The sequence below is a fragment of the Balearica regulorum genome, chromosome 4 (assembly GCF_011004875.1).
Source record: "Balearica regulorum gibbericeps isolate bBalReg1 chromosome 4, bBalReg1.pri, whole genome shotgun sequence".
NCBI lineage: Eukaryota > Metazoa > Chordata > Aves > Gruiformes > Gruidae > Balearica > Balearica regulorum.
This window is the reverse complement of record NC_046187.1, coordinates 55,908,733-55,934,827: the sequence shown is the minus strand read 5'-3', so window position 1 is coordinate 55,934,827 and position 26,095 is coordinate 55,908,733. Positions and strand designations below refer to the sequence as shown.

At 41.0% G+C, this 26,095-nt stretch overlaps 1 protein-coding gene across 7 annotated transcripts in view; it reads left to right on the top strand.

The window, feature by feature from the left end:
- The window catches only part of LIMCH1 (LIM and calponin homology domains 1), a 183,184-nt gene that overhangs the window by 113,251 nt on the left and 43,838 nt on the right, over positions 1-26,095 (top strand). For 4 of the 7 annotated variants that reach the window (XM_075752243.1, XM_075752242.1, XM_075752241.1 and 1 more), the window contains exons 6-16: positions 133-243; positions 4,835-5,030; positions 9,442-9,691; positions 10,335-10,607; positions 15,861-16,151; positions 17,436-17,690; positions 18,964-19,308; positions 20,004-20,327; positions 20,895-21,128; positions 22,088-22,336; positions 23,254-23,289. In XM_075752243.1, the coding sequence (XP_075608358.1) occupies positions 133-243; positions 4,835-5,030; positions 9,442-9,691; positions 10,335-10,607; positions 15,861-16,151; positions 17,436-17,690; positions 18,964-19,308; positions 20,004-20,327; positions 20,895-21,128; positions 22,088-22,336; positions 23,254-23,289 (2,564 nt within the window). Of the gene's footprint in view, positions 1-132; positions 244-4,414; positions 4,544-4,834; positions 5,031-9,441; positions 9,692-10,334; positions 10,608-15,860; positions 16,152-17,435; positions 17,691-18,963; positions 19,309-20,003; positions 20,328-20,894; positions 21,129-22,087; positions 22,337-23,253; positions 23,290-26,095 lie in introns of those variants that run through there. The other 3 variants (XM_075752247.1, XM_075752246.1, XM_075752245.1) reach the window with 2 other exon arrangements.

Genomic DNA, 26,095 nt, shown 5'->3' with positions numbered 1-26,095 from the left:
TTTCAATTCTGATTTATAACAAAATTTTGTGCTGCTGTGCACTTTAGAATAAATGAGAGATGCTGAAGGGAAGTAAACTTAGCAAAGTGACTGTGTTAGATGGCTTCAATTAATTCTTATTAACTTCTGCAGGTGTTAGTCACCATTTATTGGCTAGGGAAAGCGGCAAACAGCTGCACGTCATATAGTGGATCGACCCTGAACCTGAAGGAGTTTGAAGGTTTGCTGGCACAAATGAGAAAGGTATCTTTTTGTTATGTTTTGGGAATGGAAATTTCATTTGAATTATTACTCCCATAAATAACCTGTTTGTTGCTAAATATGAAAGAAGTGGGGGGCTGGAGTACAAATTACTTAGTAAACCCCTACCTCTTACGAAAATGTTTCTGACTCTACCAAGCCATGAACACAACTTTTTCTTGGCAGCCAGCTTTGTGGTGATATCGATGATGCAGCACATGATGTCAAACAGGACTTTACAATTGTCACATGGCTCTGTCATCTTCATTTCCACAGGTTTTGGTTTGAATTATTTGCATTTATGACACACAGTTTCAGCTAGAAGAGCTGAGACTCAAAAATAAAGTAGCAGGACTCACAGGAGCAGAGATTTTTCTTCTTTAAAACATTTGGTCTCATGGGCAGCTCTTTTGTTTTTAAGTTGCGACATAAAGCATCAAACCAAAGTATCTAAATAAAGCTGAAGGGTAGGAGGAGGAGATTATGTTTCATGAAGGGCATAGTTATGATGAATCTGTGTTTTGCCAAAGTCTACATTCTGGCTGAAATAATATTTGGTGGTTTATGACGAGCAGAGCTCTGTTGGAAAGGAAAAGTTGTGATTTTCCTGTAGAGTGGTTTGGGGACTTTTGGTTGAGCACTCCAGCTTGCCCTGAACCTCGACATGAGACACTTAACCTCAGTAACGGTTAGCGTTGATATCCTGTGTTGGTTTTGCGTATACAACACATATCCCAAGCATGCATTTGCTGGGGATGAAAGGGGCAAGGAGCAGGCATGTAAGAAGATGGCAGCACCCAGTGCTAACATTGCATGTGTTGGACATACTGCTCATGAAAGGCCATGCAGACATGTTCTCCAGCCCACAGAGAGCTTCATGCCTGCTACTCCCTTGCTTTCTCACGTAACGGCCAAGTCACCACAGGCAGTAAGGTTTGGGGACCATGGAGAGTTTGCTTTTCATTCTCCTCGAGCTCTGTGCTACTGCATCTCCACTGGCTGCAGCTCTTCATTCTGGGATGTCAAGATGGCCAGCACTGGTTTGTCACTGGAGAGGACGAAATACTTGACTGATAGCAGTTCCTACACCTTAGTGTGACCAGAGAGCCTTAGCTAGACAGGTAAAATCCTGGTTTGTGAGCCCAGTTCCTGTGAACAAGCAAGTGGAAATTGAGAGGAAAAGAGAACATTCTGCTTCTCTGTAGAGGTTTATTTTGGTCTTCATTTGAAATGACCTGCACTAATCACTCGGGACTTTGCAACTCATGAGTGATACGACTGAAACCAAGCAATAAAGACGTTAAGTTAATACTTGAGTTGTTTCCAAATAGAAGATGCAGGGAAGGACCAGTCCCCACTCCAAAGAGTCTGAAAGGTGAAACAAAGATGGTCAAGGGAGCTAACGCAGAAAAATTGCTGAAGTGCGGGTTATGTTAGTTATCAGGGTTTATTTTTTAATGTCTAATCTTGCAGCATGAGGCTCCTCTTTTTCCAGGTGATGTTTACCCACCAAACTAATCATCAGAACATTTTGGAGGTCCCATCTTCAGCCCTTTTGTGGGATGAAATAGACAGGGGCCGAAAGGCAGCGTTCTCTGGGGAGGTGATCGTGGAGAGCCAGGCTGGGCAGCGCAGAGCGTTGCAGGTCAAGGACAAGAGCAAGAGGCTGGGATTTGATTCATTGCAGATGTTGGAGCTGGGAGCAGAGTAGAGATCTCATAAAAGCTAAAAGCTATATAGTCCTTTAATGTAAAAAGAGAGCACTTGGCAGTCCTGAAAAGTCTTGTTTAGGTGGTACTGTAACGAGGGCTGCTGGCATCTTATGTTAAGGTCACCTCCCTGCTCCTGCAGTATTTCCCACTGGCAATTGTGGGCTTGTCTGTTACTGAATTTGAAGAAGATTTGGGTGTAAAATAGAACATGTTAATCATGCTGCGCAACACTCTGATGTTCTTTACAGCTGAGCTCGAGTGATGAAAAGACACTTTATCACATTCTCTACTGGCATTTATTTCCACAGAATTTAATAATTAAATCGACCATAAATTCAGTCTGGTTTAGCTTTTCTGTTATAAATCCTCTCTGCCCTCCTTTTTTAATGAGCAAATCAAAGGACAGCTCGGATGTAAGTTGTCTCGGATTCATCTTTTTCTACTTCTCGTACTGAAAGGGCTATTCATTTCTAATTTTATTCATGCTACTCTGTTTTTAATTTTATTAACTATTTGGATACGCATTCTTCTTTACTTTTGAACTGGAAATTCCCAATGACAAAACAACCATGCCTTTTTGATTATATTTAGTGGGTGGAACTTCCTGGAGAAACACATCTTATATTTGGCAATCACACTTTTACTACCGCTCAGTTACATACTGTTTTTAATTAGATAATACGAAAGACTAATGTGCTGTTGTGTGGCGTATTACGGTGTTATCAGTCCTACAGATAACCACTTTCTTTTTCCCATTGATAACATTTGGGAGATGACGTTTGCTCAGAGCAGGACAAGTACCCATCTGTGAGCCAGCGGTGGGCTGGGAGAGTAGCTTTGCCAAGGGCAAGGCTGTAAAGAACATGTTTTCAGAAGTCTAGGATCCCATCCTGGTGCCTGCCTCTTAATTCCTGGTGAGCGGCATGCAAAATTAACATCAACAGGCCTTTGAAAGCAGGGTCTGCAGAACTCATTAGTTCACAATTGGACTGTTTTCAAACTCTGGGATATAGTGAATGCAGGATGGAGCTTTTTGCCTGAGTTTTAAGTCTCTGTAGCTGCTGAGCAGTTCTGTGTCATTCAAATACAGTAATTTAGGAAAATGGAAGTGTGCCTGAGGATTGAGAATAGCTGATTGGTATGAAGGGATGAGGGGATTTAGGGAATTTGGATTTTTAAAAAGATTTTTGGATCATGTCACAAAAGGGATTTTGATAGGATTTTTAGATTTGTTCTTGGATGTGTGTAACTCATGCAGATTTCAGGGAGACAGATCTTTGTTGTCTAGTGTTTCTGTCAGTATTTTAGTCCACTAAGCAGGACCAGGGAAGGAAATTACGTAGGATTCAATTACTACTTTGTTAGATGTATTTTATTTAGTTTTAGAAAATACTTTCACTTCCATTTGCAGTGAGGTTACTTACTGACATTACCACAGTTTAGCTTGGCCTTAGGGGACCTTTGCTGCTGCCCTTAATGTGGTATTTTGGCAATGTAACAGTGAGTGGCACTAATTAAGCCTTCTTCCTGAAAAGTCTGCAGGACGTTGGGTCTGATCTCTCTGTCTCGCTTTGAGCCTCCCTCTTTTCCAGCATGGAAGCTTTGGTGTGTTCCTGCAGGGCTCTCCTCCCTCCATCACTTCTCCAGCAGACCTGCTTTCTTGTGGAGGTGGCCCACCATAGCATACTGTGATGTTCTTGACTGATCTTGTTGGCGATAGTACTAATGGGTAAAACCTTAGCAGTCAAGGACAGTGGGAGCTGTGCTCAACGTAGCCATTGTGCTCCAGCTAGTGGTAAGCAGGGGTGCTTCTTAATTAGGAATTAATATTCAAATGTTTCTGGGGAAGAAAGAAAGAAAGAATGAAAAAAACCAAAACCCCACATTCCAGCCTCCTTGGGTCGCAAAATGTCAGTCTGATAATGGCACCCACATCTCTGACTTTACTTACTGTTGGGGGAGAAAAAACAGATTTATCTTTGAATAAAAGTAGTTATTTTTGGTTTTTCTCAGCCTGTGTGATTGTAATTAATGTTAAGACACTCTCTAAAACAAGGGATTTGTTATAATGCAAGGGTGAGGATGGCTTCTATTGACCTTTTCCTCTGCTGGAGTTTCAGTGTTTTAGTATGTGCTGCTTGCACTGGAAAGAATTTATAATCACAGGGCTGTCAAAGACAACCATTGTTCTCCCTGCTCTGAACATGTGGGTCAGCTACAAGTGCTTTCATATCCCCCAGAGCCAGGAGCTGGCAAAGAGTAAAGAGCACAACTGAATTCTTCTGAGGCATCAGGAAAAGCATTTTGCATATTTTTCATTGCTGATTGCTTCAGAAAGACATCCCTCTTTCATAACAGGAATTTCTCTTCAAGGTAGAGGGAGGCTGGGGCACACTGCTTCATTATTTTGCCGAGCTGAAGCAGCAACAACGAATGCTGTCTGCTGGTGTCCCAGCCAGATACAATAGATGGGCAAGGGGAGGGGGGGAATCTTTTGGAAAGCAGCAGACTTAAACCTGATGCAGGCACGATGTTAAAATTGTAGTGCCTTTGCCTGTGCTATGGACTATGGACGACAAGTCAAGTTTCAGGTTACTTTCAGTTTTGATCTGTTTATTAACTTGCCTATTGTAACTTTTTTCTCACTTCATCGTACTAATCTAATGAGCGGGGTTTCCTCTTAATCAGCATAAAATCGGGGTTTATTGCAAGCTTGCACTTTTGTTTGTGCAGGGGAAAAGGGGCAGAAACCAAATAAATCCTTTTTTGAGGGAGGAGATTTTTAGTATTTGGGAAGATGCTTTGTTGTCTGCTGTGTAAGGGATCTCCTGGGCACGTCAGTGGCCTCTTTATGAAGAGGTACCTGCTGTACTTCCTTGTAGGAAACGGAGGATATTGAGAGCCCAAAGCGCAGCATTCGTGACAGCGGCTATATAGACTGCTGGGATTCTGAACGCAGCGATTCCCTCTCCCCTCCTCGCCACGGCAGAGATGATTCCTTTGACAGTCTGGACTCCTTTGGCTCCCGCTCGCAGCAGACACCGTCTCCAGATGTAGTGCTCCGAGGGAGCAGCGATGGTAAGTACCGGTCACAGTGTGGCACATGCATAACGTTGTGACATGTAAGTAACGTTTCTGGAGCAAATGTGCCATTCGGGAGCTGGACACAGCCTCTGAATCGTGTTAATCCTGCGGGAGAACTTCTCTGTGAATGCTGATTTGTGCTCCCTGAGGTTTAGATGACTTTGCCAACAACTTACTTGAAGTCTGTCTCAGTTAGGATAGCTTAGCATTGGAAAATGAGTTACATCATTGCAGTGTAATTTTATGAGTAGGAGAGTGTTTTTCTGGGTTACGGTGTAAAAGTATGTTACACAGATTCATTTTAACTTATAAACTAGGCTGGAGAAAGAAATAAAAGCACAGGAACAGGAGAAATATTGAAGTGAGTAAAATGCTGCCTAAATATACCCTGGGCAGATAAATATCTTGGAAATGTCTGACACTTGACAGAGTTTTGAAGTCTGATGTACAACATCTTACCAAATGTCATATTTGGTTTCATGGTATTTAGAAAATTGGGTATTTTGATAGCTCCTGGCATCAGAGCTGTGGTCATCTTTGTACACCTTTGAATGAGGACATGTAGCTCTTGGCTTACAGAAGGGCTGCTGCTTCTCTGCCTTTCTTGTCTGATTCCCAGAGGCTTCCGGAGGCTTGTAAACTCACTGTCCTGGATGAGGAAGCATTTGCTAGGGGTTAGGTGTGGAGCATGCACTTAGGTTGCCTGTTGTGAGCAGGATTCTGGTTCAGAATAAAAGGGTGCTTGATTGAAGCTCTCTCTGCATGGTTACATTCCCAATGAACAGATGAATCGGTCAAACTTCATTATCAGATGAAGTTACGTTCCACACATGAATCACTTCTCCTTAGTAATGTTATTTATTTGATGAAAAAACGAAGGGCAGAAACTTTTTGGTAGGAACCAGATGTTCATACTGCTTTTGGCAGTGTGAAAGTAACTGGTGCTAATCATAACCGGACACATGAGAGATTTCCTAAGGTTATGGGGAACTCCTTAAAACTGAAAAGGTGGCAGGGAGAGCTGGTATCACAGCTGAATTATAAAAGAGCTGTGGGTAAAGCAGGGCTAAGATCTGCTCTGCTGTTTTGAGTGGCCTGTGGTATTGGGCCTCGTGCTGGTTGACCATCCAGAACCAGGTACTGGGACTGATTCACTGAAACAGCCTCATGCCCCTTCAGACACTGAACAGAGCACAGTCTCCACATTACAAAACATTTTTCTGCCTTCCCAAGTGAGACAAAAGTGTGGTGTTGGCAGATAGGAACACCTCACATCTCCTAATCAAGAAGTGGTGCTCTGTCCTGGGTGCTCAAGGAGTGTCCAGTGTCGCTGCCTACTTGGAGCTGCTGGGCAGCCAGGTACACATGTCCTGTAGCTGCTTCCTATCAACTTCTGCTGTATTAGCAGAATTTAATAAGATTTTGTGGGTGGGTGGGTGGTTTGTTGGTTAGTTGCCACAGCTGACACATACTATCTTGTCACATTCTTGAGTCCATAACAAACACAAAATAAGATGCAAGCATGCAAAGCTTGTTCTTAAAATTAGTCTTTAACCATATCCAGACCCAGGGTGCCTGCAGATGCTGTGTGCACACGTATGACTTGTCCAGCTGGCCCTTTCTAATATGTCCCATTTTCCTGGCTTGCTGCTGCCATAACTTCACAGCTGTCTCCTCCAAGAGTTGCAGGTGAGGTGTAGCTTGCCTGACCTCTTTTCTTTTGAACCTCTTCCTGTGGCCCCAGCAGGCCAGTGTTTCACCCAGCTGCACATAGTTTTTGATAGAAATACTGTATATGCAAAACTGGATGGAAGAAAAGGTTCTGCTTGCATTACTTCTCTCTCTGTTCAGATAGGAGCTTTATAAACCAAATAATGTGATAGTGAAATAAAACTATGATTCTTTGCACTCCTAGAAAAAAAAAAATGCATGGAGATAATTTAAGTGATCCTTACATGATGATCAGTTTAGGTGGAAGCAATAAGTAATATCACCTTCACAAATGCCATCTGTGATCAGCCCAACTGTTTAGGAATTGCTCTGGTATCCTGTGCAGACTCTGTCCCTTGGCAAAAAGCAAACAAAACCAGTGGCAGGGCAGAATAGTTTGTTTAAAACACAGTAGAACAGCAGGCTGACCTGCCTGTAGAGTCACTAATGTACTTGGGAATGAATAAAAATCCTCTGCTTGGCCGGCAGTTGTGCATGGATCCTTGTACGAAGGATCTGTGCGTGTCTGTGGTGTATAACTGCTTGTTACAGGTTGTGGAAACTGACTGCTGCTGCTTCTATTTGGAAATGCAGAACAACAAAGTTAGGGTTCTAATGTCGAGCATGGCTGCATCTTCCATTCAGTGCTTTGGCTTCAAGTGCTTTTTTTCGAATTTGAGCTGAAAATAATTTCACAAGTAAAATATGAATAATTAAGGAAGCTGTTTGCCTTTGAAGTCCTCAACTTGGGGATGCTGGTAGGCACATCAGTAATGAGGGAGAGGAATCTGTTCTAATTCCTCTGCTACTGTGGTTATTTATTCCAGCAGTTCTGTCTGCCGGTTCAAGACTGGTTTTCATGTGATACAAAAATAAACACCAGAACAAAGCTGAGAGCAGACAGACTAGCAGATAACAGTAAGGGATCTTTTCATTTTCTTTTAGCTCCTCTGTGGCCCTGCTCAGTCTAATGATATTATAGCTCTTCAAACCTCAGCCGTCCTCAGACACCCATGATTCTGTGGTTCCGTCTCCACTTCTTGTTTAGATATAGACTCAAGTTACCAATCATGGTGCTAGTTATCATATGCTCTTAACCAAAAATCTCCAAGCAAAAAGATTACTGGCAAAAAATGCATTATGATTTTTGTCTAAAACTAGCTCATTTCCATTGTGTCTTGTCTTTTCTTACTGTTCCCTTTCACTCTTCCTCGTGTCTCTCCAAGCAAACATTGAATAACTCAATGTGCTGCAAAAGCTCTTTGCAAATAACATTCCTAGCATATTTAGACCTCTTTTCCTTCCCCCACTTTGAATTATACACAAGCTACTTGTGATTTTTTATGACTTCATTGTTTTCAGTTGTTCATTAGGTAGCTCAGTGAATTAGCTAGAAATTTACTAGCATGGTGAATTAGCAAGAGGACACAACGTGGGTGGCTTCCCTGCACCGCAAAGAGGGGAACAGCTATTGCAGATGCAAGTGTTGCAAAGGGGCCGGGGGCCAGAGACATCCAACACTCCAAAGCTGGGAGAAGGTTTGAATGCTGGTGGGAGAAATGGCTGAATATGCTCCAGTTCACTGCTCAAACCAGGGCCTGGCTGATGTTACACTGCTGGGAGAGAACTGTTTACATAGCTTCTTTATGTATTACTTTAAAAGGCTCATGATGGTGCAGGGAATCTAGTGAATGTCTATGAAGTGGCTTCCAAAATGGCTATGAGGGCAGTTCCACTGCAAATGCTTTTTAAGTTTTTTGTCCTACTATTTGGGAGCTTTGTTTTCAAGTTGGAGAAGTCTTGCCTAAGTTTCTCTGAATTTAATTTTTTTTTAATGGGTTGTAAATATCAGGAAGCTTAGTTCATTTGAACAAAATAAAGTAGCCACTCAGCTCTGTTGATCTCCTATCTTATTCTCTGTAACTCTCGTTTTTTCTCTCTCGCTGTATTTCCTTTCTTTGCCATAAAGTGCTCTTCAATCTTTGCTGTACTGATCTAGCCTCTACATCCTGAGATCCCTCCTCTCTCTACTCACCCCTTTCCTTCTGAGGATCAAGTCTCTCTGTTTTGCAGTGTGCTAAACTGATTGACCAGGCAACTGGTGAGACTGGGGAGAGACCATCTGAGTATTCTGGTTTATAGCAGCTGGTGCTTGTTCTCAGATTTTGATCAAAGCTGATGCTGTGTGCGTTCAAAGTGCTGTTAATATCCATGCGCAGATTCCTGTCATTCTGTAAATATACAGCGTGCAGCCCTTTTTTGCTTGAGCTTGTGCTGTGCACATGTAAGTCTAGGTTCAAGAGTGTGAATCAGGTCAAACATACTCATATTTACAACCAGGAGTCAGTTGGAAATAAGTCAGGTAAGCTTCTGTAGCTGTCTGGTGTGATGGAAAAGTCTGGTTTAATCTGGCCCCAAGTTTTCTAATGTGACCTGTGGGTGAAGATGAGTTTTTTCAGGGGTAGAAAAGAAGAGTTGATGGAAAAAAACCTGTTCACTGTCTGTGTAGATATTATGGCTACTACCTTCAGTGACTGATTTTAAAACATAAATACAAGTTAAAATGTTTTCATTTTTTTGTGTTCATGTGCTAAACGTCACTTTCTGGTGGTGTCTTCTCTAATTTATAATTTAAAAAAAAAAAAAAAGGGCAGAAGTGAAAAGAAGAAGGAATTTTTTTCTCCTTCCTCACTAGGGAGAGGAAGTGACTCAGAAACTGACCTGCCACACAGAAAGATGCCAGATGTGAAAAAAGATGATATGTTGGCAAGGCGGACCTCACATGGTGAACCTAAATCAGCTGTGCCTTTTAACCAGTACCTCCCGAACAAGAGTAATCAGACTTTTTACGTACCCGCTCCACTTCGGAAAAAGAAAGCTGAACGAGAAGAGTACCGAAAGAGCTGGAGCACGGCAACTTCACCGCTAGGAGACAGACCTTTCAGGTAAGACTGGCCTGTCCAAATTCTCCCTGCCGCAGTGATGATGCTTTAACATGTGCCTAATTTTTGTTCTTTTCATAAGATGTGTGAAGTGCCTTCTGCTGTACTAAATCTCTTGCTGAGATGGTACTGATAAATTGTTTGTAGTAATTGGCGAAGGTGGTAGAAAAGCAATGAGGGGAAAATCATTGTCTTGATGTTGTTATTTACCATACAATGCAATGCATAACTTGTGTTTGACAAGATGTTCATTAATATAAGTACCATGGATGTTGACTCAAACCCAAGGCTGGACAAAAATGTTCTGGATGATCTGTTTCAGTTCTCAAGACACTCACTGACAAATGATACTTACAAGTAATGTGTGATGTATTCAATCAAAATAGGTAGTATTTTTGCTGTGTTTTTTACACCGGTACAGTTTATATAGTTGTGACTATGTGTTTCTGCATGCTGGTTTTGCCAACGGATATTTCACTTTTGATTTGGCCTAAGAGGCGACATCTGTTAAAGAGCATAATTATCTTCCTGGATCATTCATCAGAATATCCTTTGGTGTCTTGATATCAACAAAATGTGCTTGTAATAAATAAGTGTATATGTTTTAGGCACAGCATACATTAAGCTACCTTGTATAATTCAATAGCAAACCCCACCCTGAAACCATAGAAGAAGAACAGAATGAAACATCAGGACTGTGTGAAAAGGAGAAAGTGGGCTCCATGGCTCCTGAGGAAAGCCCCCTTAAAAATCAAGTAGGTTTGAATGAAAATGAAGGAAACTCCATAGACCAGTCTCCTTCAGGTAGTGCAAAAGAAACACCAGCACCCAAGGGGAAAGACGCAGAAGAGATCAGAAAGTTAAGAAGACTCGAAGAAGCTGGCATTAAAGTCATGTCAGCAGCCCAGCGCTATGGCAGGTTAGCCCAACGGTGTGGGAAATTGTGCACGCTTCACATTTTTAGGATTGGCTGAAGTGTGGGTTTCCTCGATCCGCTGTGATTTCACTTCTCCTAACAAAAATCCAGTCTGCTAAGCACTCACAATTGCTAGTGAAGGTCTTGGTCTGAAAAGGCTTGTGATGTGGCAGCTGTGGATTGCAGAGTTGTATGATGCTAACTGCGTTTGTGTTGAGAAACTGTATCATCTTACAGCTTAATGTAAACAAACTTCAAGAAAACTACTGCACAGACTACTTGTCACCTTCCACCTAATGCTTTCTTGCATTTAATAGAAAATACATATAAGTGTACATTAAAAATACCTTGTTTAGGCAGAAGTTTCAGAAACTTACTTTACTTGCTGTCGATGGGATGGTTCAGTTTACTGAACCATACTTTTTATGTGGTTAATATTTTTAGCTGTGTTACTAAATGATGTATTTATTTTTAATGGCAGGAACTATAAAAGTACAGTGCTTGTTAACACATGTACCAGTTAAAGCATGGAGGCATAGTTCAGTAATCATAATTTGACTGACTTTGGCATGGAGTATCAGTAGTTATTCACTTATTACCTGTGTTATTTATTTTTGGATGTTGTTCAATTTGGTTATTTCCTGTTCTTTAACTCGAGAGCTGAACGATGGCTAGGCTCACTGCCCATGCCTTTCCATCATCTGATTTTGAATCCTCATGAAAAATATCTCTTTCTCATGGGGATGGCCCACAAAGCAGAGTTTTAACCAACATGTCAGAAGACTAGGCTCTTATAAATGATCAAAATGCTTTGGCTAAAGGGTAAGTGTCCAAATGTCCTCCCATCTAAAAAATTTTATTTGGGATTGTGGGGTGAAATCCTGACAGTGAGTAGTTTAGCAGACGCTGATCTACAGTTGGGCTTTGAAATGTAGTAGTAAAAAGTACAGGTCTTGTGTGATACAGCTTGTTTATAGATATAGTGAAGCCTGTTTGTGATCCTATACAGATGTACCAATTGCAGATAAAATAGTCAGAGTATATACGCTGTCATATGTCCTCTTAGGTTGGCTTCACTGTTGTCAAGCTGTAATGAACCAGTGTTTGTGTGCAGTCATGGGGTACTACTTTAACAAAGCCAAATAGTAGCACAGAGGAACTCTCAGTCATAAATTAGTCCTTCAGGCTGAGTTAGTGTGCTAGTTGATCATGAGTCCATAAACCAGTAGGATACTACTAGTATAATCCTGTTCTGAGCCAAGGCTGTAGTATTAATGGTTGTAATATTGTAATATGTAGTAAAACGTAGTAATAGCTCGTGTTTAGCAGTGCTATGCACAAGGGATCACACTGTTTGCATGTATATTTGGAGGATGCTCACCATGTTATCTACTGGCTTGATCTCCACGAAAGAAGCATACGTGTTGAAAAAAAGCCATGTTCCCTCCTTGCTCTCAGCAGAAGCAACTCCTGGAATTTGGCAGCTGGAAGGAGGTGCTGCTGGTTTTCTGCCCCAGCAGAGGGTCAAAGAGCAGAGGTTTGTAGCCCAAGCTTCACCACAGTGAAGTAGGAGCCTGCTCCTGGGGATTGTAGGAAGACACAGCAGAAAAGGCACTGGGGTCAGAGGTCTGTAAGGAAAAATATTTGTGTGTGTAAGTGGAAGAATAGTGCGTGAGAAGGGAAGAGTTCAGTAGTGACACTTCAGGATACAGGGGAGCATTTGATCATCTCTCTTAATGTCTCATTCTTTTTCCCTGTTCTTTGAATCTCTCAACTTTCTGTCTTTTCTTGGCATCAAATTCAAATTTCTATGTACTAATGGCACTGAACAATTCTCAGTCCCTCTTGTTTGCTGGTTTGGGTTTTTTTGCCCCTCTTACTCTCTCATCTTTCTATGATGCCAGCCTCTCTATTTTTCACCTGAGGTTACCAGTTGTCTTCCACTTGCTCCGAGTTGTTTACAGGCTGTTTCGTCTCAACATTTTGACCTCTGGAGGACACCCACTGTGACTTTGAGTTCTACAAGGCATCTAATTGTTCTTAAAGCTGAAACTCAGTCGGGGACCTTTCTGGGTCCGGCACAGGAAGGATTTGAACTTGTATGCAAATACATTTTTTGGCTGGAATCTAAGTACTTATCTCTATTGCTGTAGCATGTTCTAGGGAAGGACTCCATTGAACTAGATGCTATGCGAATGCATGCCAAAAAGCATTCTCCCTTCCCAAAGGAATATATTGTCTCTTTGCACCACGTTGTTCTGATGATATGTGATCCTCCTTGCTTGCTTGTTGTCTGGTCTGTCTCTTATTTACACTATTGTATCTGAAAGGTGAGGATCAGATTCATGGAGGCTCCCTAAAAAGAGGAGAAGTAAGTGTCTTGTAATAGATGATGGAGAGGAGGATGTAAAAGTGAAATGTGAGCAAATGTTTTTGGCATGTTTGTTGCAAAAGGGACATGGACTCTTATCTTGGCAGTGCATAAGCATGCAAACCCTCTTCGTTGTTCTGAAATGCAATATAAGGATCCACAAGCCTGTACGACACCCCGCTTCAGGGAGTGCAAACGCCCACAGTCTGACACTTTAGAAGCACCTGCTGTACCAGCATAGACCCAGGTGTTGTTGCTGCAAGGGCTGGGGATGGCTGTGCAAGTGTGATTTGCAAATCTGCAGGGAATTCTGGTCCATTGCAAGCTTCAAATCTGCAGTCTTTGCTGTCTCTGTGGTAAACTGGCCTTAAAAGGCACTTTTGAGACTGTCACAAACTGATTCAGGAGACCCCAAAATGTCACAGCTAATCCCTGATTCCATTAAAAACAAAATGTAAATGAATGGAAAGTATTCTTAACCTAGAAACTGATCGCTGAAGTCTCATTACATTCTAAAAGTGCTAAGTTCTTCAGTTATTCATTACAGTGACTCATAGTTGCTCTTTTGCATATTATAACTCTGTATTTCTTTGTTGCCAAAACCGACCTTATCAGAAATGCTATGTTTGCTCTCAAACTTCAATAGCATTGGCGGACATAAGACTGAAACATCCAGCTGTTTTTACTGAATAATCACCTGTTTATACATAGCTCTTAAAAACTAAAAGCATAGAACAATACCCCCAACCTAACCAGCTGAATAAATTCTTATCTTATTGCTTTTTCATTTGAGAGGTAAATACAGACAATATTTAGTGGAGTATTACGTGATTTTATACATGCCCTTTATGTCCAGGGTTCTGAAAAATATTTCCAAATTATTAGATTTCAGAAAAGGGTAATGGTACCAGTAGTAAAGTCTGAAAAATGAAGTTAATCATACGTACTTTGGCTTATTTGGGAGAACAAGTCCCAGCGTATATGACTTTTAGATAACTGTTTGCCTTTGTGCCTAAAACATTAGGCACAGTGTATCTACTTCAGATTTTCTCTAAAGTTTTCACATTCTTGTACTGGGGAGAAAAAAAAAAAAAAAGATGCCTTAGGAAACCATAAATGGAAAATCAGACTCTTTCACCTGTGGACATCTAATACTTACTGTATTGCAGGTTTAAAAAGCAAATTGGATTTGGGCAAATTATGCTTGTGTATTGACAACCTTGTCAATCAAGGCCCTTGTAGGGCTGTTGGTTTTGGTATATACAAGAGTACATACGTAATAAACTTCTTACCATATTCTTTTACCGAAGAAAAAGTGGTGGAAGACCCTTGTAGACTGCCGTTCTAAGTGGAAGCTGAGGGATTGGACCATGGTTGCTGATGGAGGGTGTATGCAAAGCATAGAGCAGCTCAGAGCCGTCTGTTCCAGATGTTTCTGAAGCTGTTGTAAACAGAGATGCTGATGAAGGAGAAGGACAGCAGTTACCTTTGGAGCGGTCGGCCAGTGTTGTCTGTTGCCTTAAATGAAATCTTGATCCTTCAGAGGGATCTAAGGAAAAAGTTGCCTTTGGCTCATTTGAGAGCATGCTCTACACATCACTACGGGGGGTCCTGTGCGTTGCAGCATAACAAGGTGAAGGCAGACAGATTCATATTGCTCCTCTGTCCACCGAGGCCTGAGCCAGGCTGACCTGTCAGGGATGGTTTATGGCTTCCCATTACTTTCTCCGGCAACTTTATTGAGCAGTGCTTTGAAAGGGCAGCTGGGGCCGTAAAATAAGTAGCATGTATAGTGGCTTTAAAATGTTTAAAAAACCAGCTAATTATAGCTACTGGGTTTTAAAATAATAGAGAAACTTGAAGCAGCCCCTGAGCTGTTTAGATTTGCTTTCTTAATGTCAGTCTGTTTAGTCTTTTGTGATACCCTCTTTTTCCCTTTGCATAGCAAGGTGTACTATATGAAAGAGGAAATGCAAGATATTTGCAGCCTGCACAAGTACTATTATTTGGAACAGTTTACTACTTGATATCCAACTTCCTAAAATATCAATAAATACAATTTGATTTTTAAACAGGAGAGTTGCCTACCTCTTACCATCTGTCTTTTCAGTTTACTTAAGAGTATTGACTGTTACAAGTTAAAATAAGCTTAATCTTTCTGGGTACCAGCTGTCAAGGGTCTTTATTGTCGTAATCTTCAGTAACAACAAGGCTGTGTTGGTATCAGTCTCGTTCCTGGCCAAGGCAGATGGCCGTGTGTTCCAGCATCATTGTCATGCCAGTATCCTTGGCATACTGGTGCTATCATTGTAGCTACTGTATGTCAGCATTGGCATAGAGGCTTATTCTGGGGGAAAGGGGAAGTTAGTTAGGGAAAGAACCAAGCATGGATGTGTGTGAGACGAAAAGCAGTTAAGAACATTAGGGCAAGCAGCCTCAGTGATTACTCAGGTCTTTTAAAAAAATAGAGCCATTTAGAAGAAAAAGTGCCAAATATCTGGTATTTCAGGATTCAGCAATGTTGCCCAGGGATCAGGTATTTCCATCAAATCTCTTTCTTTGTTTGAAGTGTTGAAGAAGTTTAATAATGCCATTTACAGTACTACATCCACTGCATCTAGTACGTTAAACTGCTTCTCACTGGTTCTTCTAGCTATAGCTAAAATAAGTAAAGATCCAACGTGCTGATTTTCTGTGTGAAGTCCTTGCAGATTTGTGACTTGTATATGATAAGTTATATTTATAACAAGGCTTTGCCCAATCTAACAGCAACCTGGAGCATATTTGATTAACTGTGCTTGTTTTATGACCTGGAGATGAGTGCTGCCACTGCCCTCTCCTCTCCTGGTACATCAAGAGCTTTATTTAATTTTGCTCTGTGTCAGTAAAAAGCCAACATGTGAAGACAACAGAAGCATCCCAGACATCATCCTTCGCAAGGACAACCCCTTCATGAGACATTATCAAGGGAAGGATTCTGGTTCAGAAGATGAAGCAGCCAGCAGAGTTCCTGATTTAGAAAAGGATGACTTTGCCACCCGGAGAGCCAGAATGAATCAACCCAAACACATAGTTCCATTTAACTCTTTTTTAATTGGACCCTATACAAGTAAAGATAAAGGTAAACTGGAAGACATTAAAAAGCCATTGCAGATGGAAAAGCAGGAACATGCAAGGTGTGCATTTATGGTCTTTTTCTTTCTATTATAATGCTTGATTTCACATGGCTTATTGCTGTGTAGGACTAAAGCTGCCTTGGCTACAAAAAACTTACATGGTAAAGTAAAAGCAAATGCTTTATCATAAAGTTATTTTAAAAAAAAAAAAAAAGAGAGAGGTGTAGATTAACAGCTCTAATTTTTTGTTAGACTATCGGAGCCAGGAGCTTAAATTTGCTATGAGTGTAAGCATAAAGACTAGACACTTTTGTTACCTAAGCTCATGAAGACAGCTCATGAGTGTGAGTAATTGAGAATAAATGTAGAAGATACATTTTGCATCTCAGGTCTTTTGCCAAGCATTTTCAATGCACATTTTTGGATGCATTGGTTTCATCTAATGCCCTTTTAATACCCTGCATAAAACGGGGACTCAGCTAAGTCTTTAGTTAAGGCAGTGAATACATATGCCAGCTACACTGCTCTGAACTGTGTTGCACATAGTCCTAATGTTTCTATACAGCATTGTTTTGGGGAATAGAGCATGGATTACAAGATTTCAGCCTAGAAAATCTCTTCTTTCTTCAGTTCAGTGATAAAGACCTTTAAGAAGTTGCTGAACACAAGTATCTGCTAGGCACAGATCTTCAGGAAACAAGTATATTTGTTTTGTTTGTGCAAAGAGAAGTGACCCTAGATAACACCACTACATACACATCACAGTGGACCTTGACTGTAATATCTGATACATTCAGAAATCGTCTCTTAATATCTGGTAGCTCTTTTCAGTAATGCAAAATGTGCCTTTCAGCTGCTGGTAATTTGATTATATTAACATTTTCTAATGACTAGTTTGGCAGGGCATCTGAAGAGCACATAACCAAATTTTAATATTCTAATGCTATTGACATGACTCTTAAGATCAAAGAAATTCTGTAGTATGTTTGCAAGCAAAACTTGAATTCACTTTGCTAATATGAAAATGAGGTATATGTAACTATTTAAGAGAAAGCTTATTGCAGAAATGCTTAATACGGTAATAACTTAAAGATTTTTCTTGCTTGAGCTAGGAATAGAAGTCATGCGATGAAGTGGTCTCAGTAGTGCATAAGCAGGGTAGCATAGCTGAGAGGTTTCAACTTCAAATGATTCCTTCCATGTTCACTTCCTAAAATTACTGTAAAACTAATCTTATAAATTCAGTTTTATCTTCTTGTGCTCTGAACCTCTTCTATTGACATTGAATTATCATTACTCCCTCAAAATATCTTTTCTTGCTGAACTGGAATGTGCATAAATTAGAAGACGACGGGTGCACATAGCATCAGCAAAGCAAATAGTGACGAGCAAAGAGAACCCACTTCCGCAAACTGAGAAGACTGAGTCAGAGGAGGAACAGCAGCTGAAAGAGCTTGATACTGAGAGAGATGATTTGGCTAAACGGAAATCTCAAAGTACCCTTCCTCAGCTCCGAGAAGATGTGATTTTTGTGAATGCCTCTATAACAAAAGCAGATCTGGAGACCTGGAAAAGATTGAAACTGTCAGGGGAGCCCAGGTATGGTTTCTGCCTGTGGACAGGATTGGCACCCTAGGAAGCATGTTTAGTTTGTCACTATCTGCTGTGTGTGCTTGTGCTTTTAAACTTGAAGAATGCCTTGATGACAACCAATCCTTACCGATTTCAGTTTTCAGGAGGAGTCCAAAATCTGCACAGAGATGCTATCTATCATGAAATGAAAACATGCCCATCATTTAGAGCACTACAGTATTTTCACAGTCACTTCCCTGGTGGACGCTCTTAATGTCATGTCAGAAAGGTCCCTCTTGTCTTGTGGCTCAATCTGCTTTGAAGCTGCTCAGAGTTGAACAGCTCAAAGGTCCAAGTGGCACAACTAATTCAGTAGCACTGTGCCGCTGCTAACCAAGCTATCTTCAACATCTCTCTGCGTTAACGTGGCTATACTGCTTTTGAGACCTGAGCTAATAGATCGGCATGGCGTTGTACTCCAGTGCTGAGTGAGCACACCAGCACTGTTTGTCATTACAGCAGGGCTTTCAGGAGCCTCGTTATGTGGTGTAGATGTGCTCTTATTGTAAACTAAACCTCTGCAAAGGGAGCTGGTATAAAGGAGTTATTCTAGGCTGTTTCCCTATGGAGATGGGCTATAATGTATGCAGGTGATTTGTGACTCCAGTAGGAAAGGATAACAACCCCTAGCCTTCCTGTTTAGGCACGGGCCGTTTTCCAATTAAAGGTGGCCATCTGTTCAGGCATTTTTCTAACAATGTGGTTACTGTGTGTAATTTTAGCTCTAATACAAACTATCAAAACTCAATCATTCTCTCGTCTCCCAGATATTAGTAGTCTCTCCATTACTTTTGAGGTGACTTATTAAAATCAAGATTCAGTCCCCTTGATTCAGGATAAGTGCATTGCCCTGCTAGTGCTCTCATGCCACTGGAACTCCCCCATGACAAGGTGGGTGCACTGGTGCCATGTGGTCCCACATAGCATGTGGCCTAGGTCTACATGAGCAGATAAGGGAACTGTGACTTTGTTAGGGTGAAGACCTGAGTCTGGAATGGGCTGTCTGCTACATTCCTTCCCCTAAGGAAGAGCTTCCATGGATGTGCTCCCAGAGTTTCCCCAACAGGTCTGCAGTATCTTTGGATTTTAACTGTCATTTGGGCCTCGGTATGCCACAGCTGTTTGTACCCATGTCCTTGAATTTTAAAATAAAACCCCTTCAAAACCTTAGGAGCATTTAATTTCCTTTATTCTGGGGTCTCATGTTGGGGGGGATTCTTTTATTCCTCATTCTGACTAGTGAAGAAGATTTCAAATGTCCCAGTGACACAGTGCCACCAGCTGAAATCACGGTGAAAGCAGCAGTCCATGATGATTTTGCTGTCCGCAAAGCCAGAGCAAACAAAAAGGCTGGTAGCCCCAAGCAGAAGTTTGTGCATTTTGGGCCAGTAACTGAGATTGATCAACAGAAATGGGACAGGCTTGTTATTGGCAGAGCTTCGTCCAAGGGTGGAACAGAAGAGGAAAGCAAGAAAGACGGTGTGGAGAGTCACTCCGGTGTTGAAAGCTCTCCTGCAACCACTGTTGGCAGCCTCGGGTTTGCTGAACGCAGCAATGAAGTATCCAAGCCACAGAATGAGTCCAGGTATTTGGTGTGGCTTAGGAAGTACTGCTGAGCTGGAAATGAGACCTGTTCTTGCCAGATGCTGATCTGCATGGGGGTGGACTGCAGCATAGGCCTAAGAGCTGTTTACACGCACGGCCTTGCTCAGAAGTCATCTGACGCCTTCACAGTATCTTAACAAGTTTAGGGTTATGCAAAACAACACTGTGCAAAGGTCTTCTGAGAGCTTGCTTCAGGATTTCTGATAAGCAGTGAAATCGCTGGTATCTCAGAGTCCGAGCTGTTGTTCAAGCTTTTTGTGCTTCTTGAATTCCAGCCGCATTGCTCTGCCCGCTTTCAGCACTTTGGGAATTTGTCCTTCAGCTTGCTGGCCTTACTGATGTTCAAAAAATGCTTTCTTCAAACTTAATGGATTTACTTTCTTTTTGAAGATGTAATGCTGAAACCAAAGTGTATTGGTGCTCTGTGTTTCTGGCATTTATCTGGAGGAGAATTACAGCTCTGGGAAGTTAACATATTAACAGAGCTTACATTTATTTGGCTTTTCTTTAATCGCTTAGTCTGTGGCTGTACCAAGAATTTTTAATGAGTGCTTTTAGCAAGTAAATCATTCAGTTAAGTTTGTGTGTTTATAAATCATTTGCAAACTGAGTTGGAGGACTCTTCTTTTTTACTTGTTTTGTCTACCTCACCCCTCCTCTCAATCTCATTGCTAGTGAGGTAGCCAAGTCAGGTACAGATGAATCTTGCAGGAGAATGCTGTCACCTGTCCCAGCTTTTGGCATCATCTCTGAGAAACAAACCCTGTGCGGTTTGAACAAACGGCAAGAAAGCACCGAGGAAGAATGCGACGGGATTTTACCAGACATTGAGAGAGATGATATGCTGGTTAGAAGGATGGGAACTTTCCAGAGGCGTACCATTAGCCCCGTTCCCATACATTGTCCTCCCCTGTCAGTAGCTCCTCCTCTGCTGCAGCAGCAGCAAGGGGAGGCAGTAGCTCGTGAGAAGGATTTGAAGACTCCACGGGAAGCAGAAAGGTCAGAGAACAGAAGCAGATCCCTCTGAGCCTCATGCCTGGTTTGTGTGTGGTGTTAGCTTGGATCAGTCAGCAGTGTTGTTCCATTCTTCACACAGCCTTTAAAGATGTGTTTTACTCATTCATCATGGCATGTGTTCTGTTTTATGAAATTACTTACAAGAATGTATCACATTAACATAAAACAGTCTGTTTTCTTTCATAATATTTAAGTACTTCAGTTGTTAGTTGCTCTTCAGCATGAAAACAGTCTTTCATCTTTTGGGGGGATTTCTTTTGTAATCCATGGTGCTTTGTCCATACTTTTATGCCAGCTTCCAAGTGAATAACTCCTCGCATACCTTTTTACGTAATCCCCAACTTCTAACGTATCACCTACACAAGTGTGCCATTCAACATAGTTTCCTCTTGCTCTCACTCCCTGCTCTGTAGCCAAAGATACCTAGTTGTCCATCACTCCGCAACTGTGTTTTGAGTAACAGTACCGCACGTTGCCTGAGCAGCCACCTGCCCTGGGCTGTACAAGTGAGCGTTATAACGGAACAGTGTCACTTGTCTCTCTGAGCAGTACTGTCACACGAGAAGAGAGCCAAGAACAGCTTGAAATCCCTCAGCAGCAGAGCGGTGGAACAGAAAACAAAGTGAAATTTCCAGACCCGCAAAGAGATGACATGTTGGCCAGAAGAACTGGAGCTTTTCTAAAACAGCCTGGGCCCAGTGTTAAGCAGTTCCTTCCCATGCCATTTTCAAAGAAGCAGAATAAGCAGGGCACAGCTAGAGAACTTGAGAAGAAAGCTACGAGGTAAGAAAGTTGTGCTTCTCTCTTTCCCTTGTAGCTGGCCCTGTGGGCTGCTTGTCAAGGTCTCTTCGTCTGCGAGACTTGCTGTTGGCCCAGCAGCAGTTTCTTCCATACTTGTCCTCGATTCTGTGCCGACTTTTTCTGCTCAAAAGAAGGCAATGCAGGGTTTCTGGCCCTTTTGATAAAGCCCTGTAAAGACTTAGAGCAGAGCTCTACCAGATGCAAAATTCTAACAGCATATAGAAATGGATATGCGTAGCAAGGTTGCATTACATTTGCAGGTCAAATACAAGCTCATCATTATAAATGTTTCCAGCTAGAAATAGGGGTGCTGGGTACAGTAGATGCTTGTCTATGGCTTAGCTGGTGCCAGTGACTTCCAAACAGCAGATCTAGAGATCCTGAGATCCTTCCTGATAATGCTTGGTGTCTTTCTAAGCACCTTTGTTCAGATGCATGAGGCTGTGTGGAGAAGTTGGTGGTTTAAGCCTTTGAACAGAGTTTTCCTTGGCTAGTTGACCACATGCAAGAGAGAGTGGAAAGATTCTTACTCATCAGCCTCTTAAACGGACATGAGGAGAAGGATATGCATGTCCCAGTGCATACACAGATGAAAAACTAGTGTACAGCTCAGCCAGGAGAAATGAAAATGTCATCTACCATAGAACTGAACAGTGGCTTGGTGTTGGGAAGACCTTAAGTTGAGTAGCTTAGTTAAAATACTTTAATGTTTGGCGGTGTCCAGGACAGTTTGTGTTTCTGACTTAGAGGAATGGAAGTACAAACATTTGATATTAAAGTTCTGTTTTGCGTACTTGCCTCACTTAGCTTGTCACCTATCAGCCATTTGGGTTTGTGGGGGTTTTTTTGTTAACTTACAGTCACGCTTTTCTTTATGTATATGTGATTTTTCAAATGTTGCTTAATACATCTCTTTGCACTGCTGCCTTTGGCTCACTCAGGCCTGAAAAATGTCCACAAGTCGGCATTAATAGCTCTGGAAAACCTGTCATACAACCACTGCAAGAACAGCAGCGAGGGCAGGAAAAATGCAATCTCCCTCCTGCAGAACAAGATGAGACTATTTGTACTGCCCAGGTGGGTGAAGGTAGCCTTAAGGAAGTTCATCTTGGTCAAACATCTAAGCTTCAGGAGGTTCCTGAGGAAAACGAAACAGAAACATTGTCATCCAAGGATGAGCATCTGCAAACGTGAGCTCTGTATGGTGTGAATCACGCAGCTTGTATGCCCCTGTGTGCACACTTCAGAATTCAGATTGTGCATTGCCTGGTGTGTTTTCAGTCCAGACTAAATACTGTATGTCAGTAACACACTTCTTAGAAACAAATGGAATAGTTGTGTAATGTATTTTCATTTGAAATATTGAAATGAAAGCTAACTGAAAGGAAATATTTGATTACAGTGTATATGTTGAATTGCAAAAAAGGTTTATGAATAGCAGAGGTTCAACTGGACTCTGCTTTTTTAGGGATGTGTATCTTGCTGCTCCATTATTAGAAAATGTTGCAGTGTCCACTTTTGTACTTGATGTTCTTTTATGATAAATCCCAGATACAAATACATGGTTTGCATGGCTCTAAACAAGACTGTCACCTTAGTGAATGACACTGACTTGTGTATTATCAGTACCTTTTTTCAGCTATACTCCCCAAAAAAACCCACAACAACAACAACAAAAGGAAATCCTGTGGCTCACTCTCTTCCATGCTTCAGTAATGGTGATTCTGAGCACTGCTGTGGAATGTAACTGTTAAGTTTTGTCTCTATTCATCACGTGTGGCACTTAATGTAAATGTTAATATATTGTCTATTTTCAATAACCATTTTCTACACCCATTTTAGGTATACTTCAGCAGATTTTTATAATGGGGGCATTAGTTTGGGATCAAGGAGGGATGGGTGGTGTTCTTATGTAGTTTGACCTCCAGGTGATTAGGTAAGTCTTGTTTGCGGACTACATAATCCCTGAACAGTATGATTCTTTTCTCGTCAGCTTTACTAGTACAGGTTGGATGTTCAAGTGACAGTTACCCAAATTTTATGGGTCCAGTTGCAATTACTACTTAATGTATTTATCAACGCTCTAATTTTATATTTGGTCTTGTAGATTCGGCCCCAGAACTGCTGTGTCTGATGACGCAGAGTAAGTTGTCTTGTGTTCCCAAGATTCTATTTTAAACAACTTACACTGCATGCTTTCCCATCTTTCTACTAATTTAAAATGCAGTTGATGCCTGATTATTATTTTGCAGTGTTCCAGCAAATAAATTTTTCAGAAAAGCACTGAAAAATGGAATGCAATACGGCTTACATTGCAGCTAAAAAAAAGTTTATATAAAAGCCCATAAAAACTGAGCATAACACTAATGTCCAGCTGTTGCTTAAAGTGTCGTTTCCTCTTTTTTTACTTTTCTTTTCTTTTGTTTTACTTCTGAATTTCCATTGCCTCTAATCAGCTACAGGTAAAGAGAGTTGGGTTGAATCTGGGCTGGGTGTTGAGGAAAAAAAATGAAGTATGACCTGTACAGGAAGAAAAAAGAAATCCCAAAGTAAAATAAAATCCATTGTGATCTTCAGAATAATAACCAAGAAAATACATTTTCAGCTGTTCCTTTATTGTCTTTTAAAAACTTTCTCTTGGATCCATTCCAGGTTGGCTTTAATTTAATAATGTGCTAAACTTTTTTTTTTTTTAAGCTCTTCACTTCAATGCTTTACTTTTGACAGAAGGAGTAGGACTGTGACATTTATTGCACTCGAACATATTTTAATTGTGTGTGTACGTACGTAAACCATAGTTCAGAATAGTATGCAACATTGTTTAGAAAGCTCTGTGAAAGTATTAGCTATTTTTACAAAGTGCAGGCATTTAGAAGCAAAGAAATATTTGGGAGCTACCCACATAATAATGTCCTTAATATCGTTCTTCTGTTCAAAGAAATGCACATGACCTTCTGTCTCCCAGATTAAATCACAAAATAGAAACATCATGGAGGGGTTTTTATAACAAGTATATATAGAGACTCATGTATAATTTTTCACCCTTTCCTCTAATGATAAAGGCTAGAATCATGGACTGAATATTCTTTACAAGATCTGTAATACCTTTATGCTGAGCGAAGCCTATGTCCTCTGACCACAGAGTAAATGTGATCATTTTCAAGCAGTAGAAATCTGCTCAATCCAATGAAAAGATGAGATAAAAAGAGCATAACACCACAGAAGTGTTATACTTAACAATGGAGACTTCCCTGCCATTTCAGAAAGCCTACCTATCTGATTGATTTGTTCTCCCACATTTTTGCATGTCTGTATTAAATGCAAACATGAGAGAAGGTACATGGAGATGTCTTCAAAAAGGCATTGCAATGCGTTTGGTTGTATAATGTGAGAGTAGCAAAGATGAATAAATCATATTGTTTATTCCACATTGATTCTTATTTTGTTTTAAAGGGCAAAACAATAAATGTTCAAGCCTCATTGTCATCCTTTCCAGATGTGCCACAGTTTATAGAGCAACTATTTTCCTAAGCTGTCTTTTAAGCTCTTATAAATGTAAGATTGTGTTTTTCCTTCAGAAGATGAAGTACTTACAAAGAATCTAATAAAATTTGGCTCTCAACTAGGAAAAATAAATTGAATTGACATTTAAAATGCTTCCAAAATGTTTGTCAAGTCTCCTTTGAAAATTCTGTAACTTGAATTCAGTCTTAGACTAGGTACTGCTTATTCTAGCAGCAAAGCTATAAACTCTTTTATTAGACAGAAAGTTCCCTTCGCTGGTTAGTGAATGCTAGATATTGTCATCAGCCCTGTTCTGTCAAGGGCCAGAAAAGGCAATACTTAGTGTATTGCTGCTGATCAGCCCCATGCCCATCTCTCAAAGAGATGGGGCTGAATTCTGGTGGTAGTGTGACAGTCCAGTCTGAGTTTAGGCTTACGCCTTACACTTTAAGCCTGACAAGCAAATAATAGTGAGCTGAGATTTTTGAGTATTTGTTTACCAGAGTCTGATTCTTTAGCCAGCCTGTTACTTTTTATGTTTTGTTGCGATTTCTGAAGTCTTAGTATGCCTGTAAAATGGTAATGCAGATACCTAATAAATGCCTTGCATAAGGATTTTTAACATATTCTCATGAAAAGTTTTTTTTACCTTATTTCTTACTTTTAAATAGTCTGAACACTCAAGTCCTTGAGGACTTTTTTTATCCAATACCTGTTCAGACTTGTTTAAAAGAAAAGAATTGCTGTATGATATCACTGACAAGAACAACTTCAATTTGCAAGAATAAGTGGCATAACTTAAAAATCACATCATCCCAAAGACCTAGCCCTCCAAAATACACTGTGTTTTTTTCCCAGAACTTTGTTAGAACAGCAGATCTGGTACACTGGTCAGCAGAAAGGCCTCTTGCTTCCAGACAGCTTTGCTAATGGCAGAAAATTCATAAACGTGATTTTGGTACTGTTACATCTCACTCACCTACTTGGATGCTGTGTGCCTGCTGGCCCAGCTCATGGTTGAAGGACGGAGTAAATCCAGCTCTGCTCACGCAGGTGTTAGTGATGGACGGGAGTCATTTGTAGTTTACCTAAGACAGAAATAGGAAAAAATGATGTGGGACTCATTGAAAGTGTCTTTTGGCAGAGGATCAGAGGTTTGGCCTCTGACTCTTTTCTGAGGATGAACTTGTCAGGCAGAGAAGTCGATGTAGACCTTTCAGTTGGCCTTTTCCATGTATTCAGGAAAGTAGGCGGCTCTCATTAATGGCTATTACGTGTTGGTCAGAGCAAAGCACAGTGCTTTGAGATGTGACTCCTCCTGATTGCGCAAATGTATCTTCCCAGGAGAGCAATAACACGTTGCTGCAGAATTAATGTTTATTTGAACCAATCTGGTTGCTCATCCACAGCAATGAAGGCCCAGCAGTCGGAGGTGACAACTAGAG